The 13,807-nt window shown below is 44.0% G+C and overlaps 2 protein-coding genes and 1 pseudogene across 4 annotated transcripts in view; 1 reads left to right on the top strand and 2 right to left on the bottom strand.

The window, feature by feature from the left end:
- LOC100975751 (UDP-glucuronosyltransferase 1A1) overlaps positions 1–13,807 on the bottom strand; it is a 140,355-nt gene that overhangs the window by 48,819 nt on the left and 77,729 nt on the right. The window lies entirely within an intron of this gene.
- LOC117979487 (dnaJ homolog subfamily B member 3-like) lies at positions 3,095–3,822 on the top strand (annotated as a pseudogene).
- On the bottom strand, positions 8,786–11,114 carry LOC117979276 (UDP-glucuronosyltransferase 1A3-like). The gene is made up of 2 exons (XM_034953831.2): positions 10,248–11,114; positions 8,786–8,947 (listed from the first exon to the last, which is right to left on the bottom strand). The coding sequence occupies exons 1-2, from the start codon at positions 11,112–11,114 to the stop codon at positions 8,786–8,788; spliced, it is 1,029 nt and encodes a 342-aa protein (XP_034809722.2).

Below are 13,807 nucleotides of genomic sequence, written 5' to 3'. Positions count from 1 at the left end.
CACTTTGGGAAAGACTGATCACTCCTATCTTGAAAAACTCATCTGACCCTGCACTCGCTCTGGGGAACATCCAAGTTCAAGCTCTTGTTTCTCATCCAATTCCCAACAAAGGCCTGTGGAAACCCATTTCATGTCACAGCCTCCTACTTCTCTGTTAACCACGTTTATCAGGCTGCAGCTGAGGTCTGAGAGGTCCCCAATAGTGGTAGGCAATAGTAGGCAATCCACATTCACGCTCATGAATTACTACTAAGCAATCCAATTAATCTCTGCTTTGGAACCAAAGCAGAATCCATTGCTAATTCCCTTATCCACCAAATATTTATGGAACGTGTGAGCCCTACCTACTATGCTAGGAACTAGGGACAGAAAGCCAAGTTAGAAATGGTCCTTGCCTGAAAGGAGGGGTCCGGTGAACAGAGACAAACTCACAACTAGGCAATTACAGGGTGTGGTGCTCTAGGGGCTAAGAAATCACACAGCAGGGCAGCAATATGATGGTCTTGCTTTGGGGGCTACTAAAGAGTGACATGTCCATGGAAAGTGTTTCTGGAACCCTTTTGAAGGTACTTTCTTTTTAAGCTGAAGACATAAGTTAATAGGCCACCATGGGACACACTCCCAGCTCCTTTCATCAAATCAGAATGAAGGGACTTGTTACTAAAGGAGCAACATAAACATGTCCATTGCCCTGTAGATCATCTACAGGGCCCTCCAAAGGAAACAAAGCCACCTTCCTTGAATCCCCACAGCATTTTGTTCTGTTCTGCCTTGTATCTTTTAGCAGTTTGCATATGTGTCCTTGCTATCAGAGTATAGCTATATCCTATACATATATTCCTTACAGGCAAGATTTTGGCTTTGGATCCTGCTATCACTCAGGTGCCAGTCCACGGTTTTGCAGACAGTAAGCACTCTGGACATGTTTCTGTATAGAAGTGACTCCTCTTCTCTTTTCGTTCTAGACCCTGCATCCAAGCCAGCAAGTAAGTGCTGAATCTGGATGTTTCTACCACTGTCTCTCAGAGCCAGCTGTCATGGTCCCATTTCAGGGCCCCAGTCCCCCAGTTGCCCAACCCCCAGCTGTCCCTTCTGAATCACTGCCTCAGCTGCTCCCTGAAAAACCCCACCCCACCAACACTTCTGGAACCTTGGTCAGCAGCTTCCTGGGCACAGAAGAAAATTCAGAGTCCTCTGCCTTGCTCTCAAAACTCTGGGATAGACCCCAGCCCCCCTGTCTAAGCTCATTCCTCCTCTCCAGCCCTTCTGCTTGCCCCCTCCCTCTGCCTCTTACCCTCCAGCCATTCTGGATCACTTGTTGTTCTCCAAACTTGCTTTGATGTTCCCAAATTGCTTTGTTCACACTGAACTCTACCCTCGGCCAGCTTTCTATGACTGTTCATTGCGTGCTTACCAAGTGCCAAGTCCGGGTCTCAGGTTATGTCACTAGAGGCTATATAAACTTAGAAGTTTGTTCTGGTGACATAACACATCCCCATTAGACCTAATACCCTATAGGAACTCTTAGAATGTTCTTTGGTTAATCATTTTCCCCTTAGAACTGAGTGACCTTTACTAGTGTATTGCCTCACAATTTATCAAAGAAAAGAATCCAGTGTCAAAAAGAGAATAAGGAGGTGAAGAGAACTCAGATCTCAAAAAAAGTCCCCCCAAAATTCATCGTCATGATATAGCAGTTCTAGTGGAAATAATCATTGCATCCCACGTTTATCCCCAGTGCTATACACATGACCTGCAAGTCTTAATGGTTTCGATACAGTAAATAGTGCTGTATTTCCTTTTGTCTGAGAGGATCTCCCTGGTTGTTTTAGCAGTCAAGAAAAGTGAATAACATGCACATTTGACCCTCCATATACTTGGGCTTCACATCTGCAGATTCAGCCAACAGCAGATTGAAAATATTTGGGGGGAACAGCAATGAAAAAAAACCAGTACAAATAATACAAATAAAAAACCAATACTGTAAAACAACTATTTACATAGCATTTACATTTATTAGGTACAAGTAATCAAGAGATGACTAGAGGTTTAAAGGAGGATATGGGTAGGTTATATACAAATACTGTGCCATTTTATAAAAGGAGCTTGAGCATCTAGATTTTGGTATGGAGAGGAGGGTTGTCCTAAACTAATCCCTTCAGAATACCAGGGACTACTCTGCTAGACTAGCGATTCTCAAAGTATGAGCCAGGAAATCCTAGGGATCCCCAAGAATTTTTCAGGAGAATTTTACAAAGTCAAAACTATTTCCGTAATAATGTTACTTGATTTTCTCATTGTCATTCTCCCACAAGTGTACAGTGGAGTTTTCCAGAAGCTACATGGGGGATGTGTAATATCACAATAGATAGAATGCAGAAGCTGACATGAGAATCCACCTCTCTATAGAGCCAAGTACTAAAGAGAGATGCAAAAACTGTAAAACGATGCCACTCTTCTCACTACATTTTGTCTCAATAAAAGTTAAATAAAAATATGATTTGCTATTGGGTCATGGGTTTATTCTTACTAAATTGCCCAATTAATATGTCTTTTTAATTCTGTTTTAATCTCTAATGCAGTACGTATGATAGATATAATCCCCATGAACAAAAGCAATTGGGCACCGGGGCTGGAACGTTAGAGAACCGCAGTCCTAAACAACAGGATGTCTTCAGCCCCGGTCAGACTAAACTCACTCCCACCACCCTCTTCCCTCCTGTGGCCGAGGAAAAAGACTGATATAAAGCCTACTTTAAGAAAAACAGTTCTTCAGGCAGCCAAAGTCAAGGCCCTCTCTTTTCCCCAACCTCTTTTTCCCATCCTTTTTGGAGACCATGGCTGGTTGGGGGCCGGAGTGGGCGGGGCCTGGTCTTGGAGCCTCACAGAGCCTCACAGAAAGCAGAGCCAGTCCCAGGAGCACTGCATCCTGGGATGCGAGGCGCTCATAGGCTTCGGCCAATGAGATGTGGCTGCGTCATAAGGGGCGTCCCTCCAGGCGGCCCAGGTCGCCAAGCCTCTGGCCTGCGCCTGGGTGCTGGCAGCCTTGCCGCTCGCTGTGCCAGTGCCTGGTGGGCCGTTCTGGCCATCCAGCATGGTGGACTACTACGAGGTGCTGGGCGTACCCCGATAGGCCTCGTCCGAGGGTATCAAGAAGGCGTACCGCAAGCTGGCGCTTAAGTGGCACCCCGACAAAAACCCCGAGGACAGGGAGGAAGCGGAGAGAAGATTCAAGCAGGTGGCTGAGGCCTACGAGGTGTTGTCGGACGCCTAGAAACGCGATATCTATGACCGCTATGGCGAGGCGAGGGCGGAGGGCGGCTGCGCAGGCGGCAGGCCCTTCGAGGACCCCTTCGAGTATGTCTTCAGCTTCCGCGACCCCGCCGAGGTCTTCAGGGAGTTCTTTGGCGGCCGGGACCCATTCTCCTTTGACCTCTTGGGAAACCCGCTGGAGAATATTTTGGGGGGTCAGAGGAACTCCCTGGGAAGCAGAAGCAGAGGGTCTGCACCCCTTTTCTCTGCCTTCAGTGAATTTCCAGCTTTTGAGGGTGGTTTTTCTTCTTTTGATACAGGATTTCGTTCCTTTGGCTCCCTGGGAAGTGGGGGCCTTTCTTCCTTCTGCATGTCCTACGGTAGTGATGGGACAGGCAGCTTCAAGTCCATGTCAACTTCCACTGAAATAGTTGATGGCAAAAAAATCACCACCAAGAGAATCATTGAGAATGGCCAAGAAAGGGTGGAAGTGGAGGAAGATGGAGAGTTGAGTTAAAGTCCTTCCTAATAAATAGCAAAGAGCAGTTACTCCGCATTGACACCAAGTAATTCCAGTCCACATTTGACTTTAAGCACATCTGGAGGAATAGCGGACTTTTTTTAGGATTGAAAGTGAACTTTACTTTCAGAACAACTGTACCCAAGAATTTATAAACACTTTATGCCAATGCCTGTCTTTATTGTTGGGACTACACGGATAGGACCTCTGTTTGTCTTTCGATCATTGTAAATATCTGTATGCAATTTGCTATTTATTAAACTTAAGCCTGAGGCAGACAATGATTATTTCCTAGTGCTAGGACAGAATGTTCATCTCAGCACTTTGAGCCTTACCTTTTTCCGTTGGGAAAGTGTGAGCCAGGTGGTTTGCTCTAAATCATTTGACTTCAATGTTTTACTGTGTGGTGGTGAAATCTATGAATATATTAATACTCTGGCTTAATTTAATGATGGCTTTTAATTGCACATAAATGCTCGTGATGTAGGAAGAGTTGACCATTATTTAGATAAAAGGTTAAACCCAGGCTTTATAAAAGCAGGTAAACCTGGCAAAGTGGATGCATTCGTTTCCTATCATGGCTGTAACAAATTACCCAAACTTGGTGGCTTAAAACAACACACGTTATTCTCTTAATATTTTGGAGGTCAGACATTTGAATCCCATATCACTGAGCTGAAATCGGTGTAAGAAGCATGTTCCTTCTGAAGGCTGAGGACAGACCTTGGGGTTATGTGGTTGGTCAATGATATACTAGGACTGTCTTCAGCCCTAACGTGGTTCTCCAACTATGGTAGGTCCTGGAAATGTAAAAAAAAGCGTTTCCAAAGGGCCACGCAAAACTATCCTATTGCTGTGCTTGGGGCATATCAAATTAGGTTGATGAAAGCCAAGTGCATCTGTAATATTGTTTGGGTGAGGCACCATACACACAATTGAGAAAGTACCTTTGTGTTGGCACGGGTTATGCCCCAAATGAAGACCTTTTGGGGCATATTGCCTTGGGGTAGTCCATCACAAAGGGTCCCATCTTCTAGGGTCACCTCTGAGGAAAAGTTTGCATGAGAGCAAAAGGGCAACAACTAGACAGGCTGAAAAAAATTAAGAGCAGCATGCTGGTAATTTTTTTACAGAAAAATCATGGCCTGAACACGTCATTAACCAACAAATACTGTGACAATCTGCATGGAATGGCACCCAAGTAATAAACAGCAGGAAAATGGCAGTCAGCTGGCACCATCCCACAGGGGCACACGGGGTCTCACACTGAACTCTGAAATCAACATGCCCAAGGTGCCTGGGTAGTTGCTTCTTAAATAATAACTATACAAGAAGTATCAGAATAAGACAGACTGTCAGGGCTTTTGAAAAATGAGTTCATTTTTTAGTGATCCGGATAAGGGAACTTACATATGTGAAGATACTCACTGAGTAGTTTGCTGGGGATGGGTTTGCTTATGGAGCCGTTCAGGAATAAAAGGAGTTTTGAGGTGGGAGGAAGGCATGGGAACAGTTTCATGGTAGTTTTTTGTGTTGTAAATCACCACTCTGGGTAGGATAGAATGAGTGGGTTTGTATCTACACAATTGGTTACATAAATCCCATTGTTCAGTGGTCAGCAAAGAGTGGCGTACCAGTGTCACTCAGAGGTGGATCTGTAACAATGCTGGCTAGTTTTAACAGTTGAAAGCTAACACAAAGTTCAAATTTTGATATATCCTAGATTACTGATGTCATAAATGGGAAGTGTTCCTTCTACAGAAGTGTAAAGCTTGTTTGGTTATTGTTTGTTTGTTTGTTTTAGAGACAGGGTCTCTCTCTGTAGCTGTTGCCTAGGCAAGATCATACCTCACTAGTAAACATGAATTTCTGGGCTCAAGTGATCCTTCCTCCTCAGCATTCCCAGTAACTGAGACAACAGCTACCACACCTAGCTAATGTTTTTTTTTTTTTAAATCTTGTAGAGATGGGAATGATGTTGACCCACTATGTTGTCCCAGCAAGAGCATTTTATTTAAAGAATTTTTAGAATTCAAAAATCGCTTTTTAAAATGTCTCATCTCAAAAACATAACACTGCTAGAGGCCTATATGTGGGTATTCATCTTTTATAAAAGGGTTCGATAAATCAGGTTTTCAGAATGGAAAAAGGGGCATTTCCTCTGTTGCAAAGATGACCCTCTTGAGACCCCTAAAATGAATTTCCTCCATGGAAACACTTGTTCCTTCTCACCAAGCACACCAGGCAAGGAAAGGCATGACCCTGTGAGCCCCAAGAGACCTGGAGTCCTGTGACCATCGCCGTAGGGTCCAAAAAACCAAAATGCCAGATATTTTTTCTGGCTGGAGTTCAACACAGCTGATTTTAGTTCAGCTTACATCACACACTGGAAAGCATCTAGAAGAGGGAATGATCCTTTCTGTCCATCATCTTCTTCTCCTCTGATTCTACTTTCTGTCTCCAAACAGGTAGAGAGACTTCCCCATCTTGGGAAATCATTCACACAACAGCTTACCTTTCTAGGAATTTCTAATTCCACTTTCTCATCAACTTTCTCAATAAATGCAGATTCATTTCCTTTTCTCAGACTCTCCTTTAAACCCTTTCAGTATAACTTCAATCACCACCAATCTTGTATTAGTCTGTTCTCACACTGCTATAAAGACATACCCAAGACGGGGTAATTTATAAAAGACAAAGGTTTAAATGACTCAGTTCCACATGGCTGGGGAGGCCTCAGGAAACTTACAATCATGACAGAAGGTGAGAGATAAGCAAAGTCATGTCTCACATGGCAGCAAGCAAGAGAGAAACAGAGAGGAAGAGTTCACTTGTGAGTGAAGGAGGAAGAGCCCCTTATAAAACCATCAGCTCTCATTAGAATTCACTCAGTAGGATGAGAACAGCAAGGGGGAAACTGCACACATGATCCAATCACCTCCCACCAGGTCCCATCCTTAACACATGGGAATTATGGAGATTACAATTTGAGATGAGATTTGGGTGGAAACACAGAGTCAAACCATATCATTCTGCCCTCTGGCCCCTCCCAAATCTCATGTCTTTTCACATTTCAAAACCAATCGTGCCTTCCCAACAATCTTCCAAAGTCTTAACTCATTTCAGCACTAGCTCAAAAGTCCATAGTCCAAAGTCTTATCTGAGACAAGGCAAGTCCCTTCCCCCTATGAGCCTGTAAAATCAAAAGTTAGTAACTTCCAAGACACAATGGGGGTACAGAAATTGGGTAAATATTCCCATTCCAAATGGGAGAAACTGGCCAAAAAAAGGGGGCTACAGGCCCCATGCAAGTCCAAAACCAGGCAGGGCAGTCATTAAATCTTAAAGCTCCAAAATTATCTCCTTTAACTTCATGTCTCATATCTAGGTCATGCTGATGCCAGAAGTGGGCTCCCACAGTCTCAGGCAACTTGGACACTGTGGCTTGCAGGGTAAAGCCCTCCTCCTGGCTGCCTTCAGAGGCTGGCATTGAGTGTCTGTGTCTTTTCCAGGCACACAGTGCAAGCTATTGGATCTACTATTCGGGATTCTGGAGGATGGTGGCCGCCTTCTCACAACTCCACTAGGCAGTGCCCCAGTGGAGACTCTGTGTGGGGGTTCCAACCTCACATTTCTTTACCACCCTTCTCTAGCAGAGGTTCTCTATAAGGGCTCCATCCATGCAGCAAACTTCTTCCTGGACATCCAAGCATTTCCTTACATCCTCTCAAATTTATGTGGAGGTTCCCAAACCTAAATTCTTATCTTCTGTGTACCCACAGGCCCAACACTACATCGATGCTGCCAAGGCTTGAGGTTTGCACCCTCTGAAGCAATGGCCTGAGCTCTACCTTGGCCTCTTTTAGCCATGGCTGGAGCCACTGGGACACAGGGCACCAAGTCCTGAGGCTGCACACAGCAGGGGGAGCATGGACCCAGCCCACAAAACAATTTTTCCTTCCTAGGCCTCCAGGCCTGTGATGGGAGGGTCTTCTGCAAAGGTCTCTGATGTGCACTGAAGCCATTTTCCCCATTGTCTTGGCAATTAACATTTGGCTTCTCCTCACTTATGCAAATTTCTATAGCCAGTATTTCTGCAGCTGGTTTGAATTTCTCCCCATAAAATGGGTTTTTCTTTTCTACCACATGGTCAGGCTGCAAATTTTCCAAACTTTTATGCTCTGCTTCCCTTTTAAACATAAGTTCCAATTTCAGATCATCTCTCTCAAGTTCAAAGTTCCACAGATCTCTAAGGCAGGGGCAAAATGCCACCAGTCTCTTTGCTAAAGCATAGCAAGGGTGACCTTTGTTCCAGTTCCCAATAAGTTCCTCATCTCCATCTGAGATTCAGCCTGGACTTCATTGTCCACAACATTATCAGCATTTTGGTCAAAACCATTCAACAAGTCTCTAGGAAGTTCCAAACTTTCCCACATCTTCCTGTCTTCTTCTGAGCTCTCCAAACTGTTCCAACCTCTGCCTGTTACCCAGTTCCAAAGTCACTTCCACATTTTCAAGTATCTTTATAGCAGTACTCCAGTCTCCATGGCACCAATTTAATATATTAGTCCATTCTCACACTGCTATAAAGACATACCCAAGACTGGGTAACTCATAAAGGAGAGAGCTTTAATTGACTCACAGTTCCAGGTGGTTGGAGGGGGGAGCCTCAGGAAACTTATAATCCTGGCAGAAAGTGAGAGAGAGGCAAAGACATGTCTTACATGAAAGAGAGAAAGAGGAAGAGCTTGCAAGTGAAGGGACAATGGCCCCTTATAAAACCATCAGATCTCATAAGAACTCACTCACTATGATGAGAGCAGCAGGTGCGAAACTGCCCCCATGATCCAATCACCTCCCACCAGATCCTGTCCTTGACACGTGGGGACTATGGGGATTACAATTCAAGATGAGATTTGGTGGGGGATACAGAGCCAAATCATGATAAATCTAGTGTGACTTCATGTTGAGACAGAGTCAGTGGCCTCACTATTGAATACATTAGCCTGTTCTTTACCACACTCGAAAATTAGCCTTGCTAGTGTTCTCTAATTCTCTAAGGGGCATAGCAAGAGTGATCTGTGCCACAGTTCCCAATTCGTTCTGCTCCACTGAGATGACAGTGAAGTTTTGAGCAATGTAGTTAACACTAGAGAATATGTTCACATTGAAAAACTGGAAGAAAAGGGCAAGAGTCACTATTTAAATGCCATCCCGCTTTTCAACATTGTTACAAATCTAATAAACACATATTTTATAATTGAATAACTACACTGCATAAGGGGGAAAATCACCAATAAAAAAATCATGTGGTTTGATTTTAAAAAATGAAGCTTAGAGTGTTTGGCAATAATACCTATGTTAATAAAAAGAAGTACAGAAATAAAAATACAAAAGGATCAAGTCATGGAAGTTCATACGCATTCAGTGAATATGACATAAAAAGGCTGAATTCTCTCATGAAATACATGGCACACCAAGGAATAAGAAACAATATTCAGGTCCCAGAGTACCACATCAATGAACCCCAAATATTCTGGATTAAAGAAAGCTGCCTTTGAAATTGTTGGTAAAGAAGTAGATCCCACTATAGAAACTTGGAGTGGGATAGGGTGGGTTTGGTGATATGTTCAGCTTCACCTGAGAAACACTTCCCTTCTTGGACACATGTCCATTCATCACCGTCCCCAGCTTAACTGGGCTTATACGCTCACAGTTTTATCTCCTCCCTAGACCCTTCCACAATTTCTTGATAATTTCAGCATTCCAAGTAGAAGACCCAATTGACCTGCAACCAAAACTATGCCTTCCGAACTCTGAGATGTCCCCACATCATGCACCAGACCCCAAATCCTGACCAGAAAAATCTTTTGTCAGCACAGATCCCTCTCTGGAAACTGAACTCAGTGTGTAATTCTATAATCACAGACATATATCCCACGTTTGTTGCTCTACTTCCACTGAACTGAGTCAACCTCTTTAACACTTCTACTTCCTGTGAGTGCTTAGGTCTCCTGTGGTCACCTCTCTATCATTCGCAAGACGGGACCACTAAAAATTATCACATTAACAATTGTAATTTGCTGTTGCATCATCTTTCCCCTGAAAATTATGCAAACAAAAAATCCAGGATGGGTCAAGTCTCAATGTAGTGTCCCTGCTCCTTCCCAATGAAGGACATGCACAACCATGAAGATGGTGCCTTTACAAACGAACAGTCTCCATGAGTCACATCAGTCCTAGTCCACCCTTTGATAAACATTCATGTCTGCCTCTTCTTCCTCTCATTGACCATTTAAAACCTGAAATACGCTACTAGAGACCCCTTAACAGTTTATCTCACTGAAGGCTATTACGACAAGCAGAAATAAAAGCACCAGAAAGATAAGTAGATATGGAAGCCATTGTAAGTAAATACAATTTTTAAAAACTGTTTTGCCTGGAACATTGATTGGATGAAGGCACGAACACCGACCTGAGATAGTGGCTTCCTGTTGGCACAGTTGATGCCCCCAATGAAGACCATGTTGGGCATGATCGGCCTGGGGTATTCCATCACAAAGTCCCATCGGAACAGCCACACAGATGCATGGCTGAGAAGATCCACCACTGACACCTCCCTCTGAAAAAGCTCAGAGGCAAGGCTTGCATAAGGAGCAGAAAGAGCATGGCAAAGGTAGGACAAGGCCAGAGGGTAGAGCATGTTCTTGACCCTTTGCAGGAATGTCATGTGGTCTGAATTGGTTGTTAGTAACTTAGGAATATAGGAGTAAGGATTTGGACACTGTGTGCCCTTAAAGTCTAAATCACATGGAATGTTCCTTAAGAAAAAAACAGCAGGAATCGACAGGTACTTAGCCAGCACTGCCCCGCAGAGATAAATGGGGTCTATTAAAACCACATCGAAGGAAGTAGCATTCAGGTGCCTGATCAGGGCCTCATTATGCAGTAGCTCCACACAAGACCTATGAAGGACCAAAGACGAATTTTTCAAAATTGCCATACTTTTAGAAAATGTCTTCAGAAAATGTTCTGTTTCAAAGTACAGTTGAGTGTGGCCCAGCACAAGGCGATCAAATTCATCCTGGGTCCATGAAATGGCATAAGTTGTCAGGGTGAAAAATTTCTCCTCTTTGATGTGCATATTCACCTCTGGGGTGAGGACCACCGCCTGGTGGCCTCTGGCATGGAGCTCCCGCACGGCCTCCCGCATGCTGAGCCAGTGGCTGCCATCGATGGGTACCACCAGCACCTTCCCACTCTCAGCCCAGGGCTGGACACTGAGAAGGAGTAGCACTCCTGTGGCCAGCTGCAGCAGGGGAACCTGGGGTCCTGTGGCCATCTCAGCAGAAGACACGGATGGCTGACTGTCCACCCCACGCTGTGCCTCCTACATTTGTTTTCTTCATCTTAATTACCTTGTCACTGAGCCACTTAGCAAATCATCATGTAATTGGAAGATAGAGTGCTCTCCTCCTAGTTAATTATTACCGATTAACCAATCATTGTCTTTCATTATGGGTCCCACTTTGGGAAAGACTGATCACTCCTATCTTGAAAAACTCATCTGACCCTGCACTCGCTCTGGGGAACATCCAAGTTCAAGCTCTTGTTTCTCATCCAATTCCCAACAAAGGCCTGTGGAAACCCATTTCATGTCACAGCCTCCTACTTCTCTGTTAACCACGTTTATCAGGCTGCAGCTGAGGTCTGAGAGGTCCCCAATAGTGGTAGGCAATAGTAGGCAATCCACATTCACGCTCATGAATTACTACTAAGCAATCCAATTAATCTCTGCTTTGGAACCAAAGCAGAATCCATTGCTAATTCCCTTATCCACCAAATATTTATGGAACGTGTGAGCCCTACCTACTATGCTAGGAACTAGGGACAGAAAGCCAAGTTAGAAATGGTCCTTGCCTGAAAGGAGGGGTCCGGTGAACAGAGACAAACTCACAACTAGGCAATTACAGGGTGTGGTGCTCTAGGGGCTAAGAAATCACACAGCAGGGCAGCAATATGATGGTCTTGCTTTGGGGGCTACTAAAGAGTGACATGTCCATGGAAAGTGTTTCTGGAACCCTTTTGAAGGTACTTTCTTTTTAAGCTGAAGACATAAGTTAATAGGCCACCATGGGACACACTCCCAGCTCCTTTCATCAAATCAGAATGAAGGGACTTGTTACTAAAGGAGCAACATAAACATGTCCATTGCCCTGTAGATCATCTACAGGGCCCTCCAAAGGAAACAAAGCCACCTTCCTTGAATCCCCACAGCATTTTGTTCTGTTCTGCCTTGTATCTTTTAGCAGTTTGCATATGTGTCCTTGCTATCAGAGTATAGCTATATCCTATACATATATTCCTTACAGGCAAGATTTTGGCTTTGGATCCTGCTATCACTCAGGTGCCAGTCCACGGTTTTGCAGACAGTAAGCACTCTGGACATGTTTCTGTATAGAAGTGACTCCTCTTCTCTTTTCGTTCTAGACCCTGCATCCAAGCCAGCAAGTAAGTGCTGAATCTGGATGTTTCTACCACTGTCTCTCAGAGCCAGCTGTCATGGTCCCATTTCAGGGCCCCAGTCCCCCAGTTGCCCAACCCCCAGCTGTCCCTTCTGAATCACTGCCTCAGCTGCTCCCTGAAAAACCCCACCCCACCAACACTTCTGGAACCTTGGTCAGCAGCTTCCTGGGCACAGAAGAAAATTCAGAGTCCTCTGCCTTGCTCTCAAAACTCTGGGATAGACCCCAGCCCCCCTGTCTAAGCTCATTCCTCCTCTCCAGCCCTTCTGCTTGCCCCCTCCCTCTGCCTCTTACCCTCCAGCCATTCTGGATCACTTGTTGTTCTCCAAACTTGCTTTGATGTTCCCAAATTGCTTTGTTCACACTGAACTCTACCCTCGGCCAGCTTTCTATGACTGTTCATTGCGTGCTTACCAAGTGCCAAGTCCGGGTCTCAGGTTATGTCACTAGAGGCTATATAAACTTAGAAGTTTGTTCTGGTGACATAACACATCCCCATTAGACCTAATACCCTATAGGAACTCTTAGAATGTTCTTTGGTTAATCATTTTCCCCTTAGAACTGAGTGACCTTTACTAGTGTATTGCCTCACAATTTATCAAAGAAAAGAATCCAGTGTCAAAAAGAGAATAAGGAGGTGAAGAGAACTCAGATCTCAAAAAAAGTCCCCCCAAAATTCATCGTCATGATATAGCAGTTCTAGTGGAAATAATCATTGCATCCCACGTTTATCCCCAGTGCTATACACATGACCTGCAAGTCTTAATGGTTTCGATACAGTAAATAGTGCTGTATTTCCTTTTGTCTGAGAGGATCTCCCTGGTTGTTTTAGCAGTCAAGAAAAGTGAATAACATGCACATTTGACCCTCCATATACTTGGGCTTCACATCTGCAGATTCAGCCAACAGCAGATTGAAAATATTTGGGGGGAACAGCAATGAAAAAAAACCAGTACAAATAATACAAATAAAAAACCAATACTGTAAAACAACTATTTACATAGCATTTACATTTATTAGGTACAAGTAATCAAGAGATGACTAGAGGTTTAAAGGAGGATATGGGTAGGTTATATACAAATACTGTGCCATTTTATAAAAGGAGCTTGAGCATCTAGATTTTGGTATGGAGAGGAGGGTTGTCCTAAACTAATCCCTTCAGAATACCAGGGACTACTCTGCTAGACTAGCGATTCTCAAAGTATGAGCCAGGAAATCCTAGGGATCCCCAAGAATTTTTCAGGAGAATTTTGCAAAGTCAAAACTATTTCCGTAATAATGTTACTTGATTTTCTCATTGTCATTCTCCCACAAGTGTACAGTGGAGTTTTCCAGAAGCTACATGGGGGATGTGTAATATCACAATAGATAGAATGCAGAAGCTGACATGAGAATCCACCTCTCTATAGAGCCAAGTACTGAAGAGAGATGCAAAAACTGTAAAACGATGCCACTCTTCTCACTACATTTTGTCTCAATAAAAGTTAAATAAAAATAGGATTTGCTATTG

The sequence above is a fragment of the Pan paniscus genome, chromosome 13 (genome assembly GCF_029289425.2).
Source record: "Pan paniscus chromosome 13, NHGRI_mPanPan1-v2.0_pri, whole genome shotgun sequence".
Taxonomy (NCBI): Eukaryota; Metazoa; Chordata; class Mammalia; order Primates; family Hominidae; genus Pan; species Pan paniscus.
Note: the sequence above shows the minus strand (reverse complement) of the source record. Positions and strands in the feature narration are given on the sequence as shown.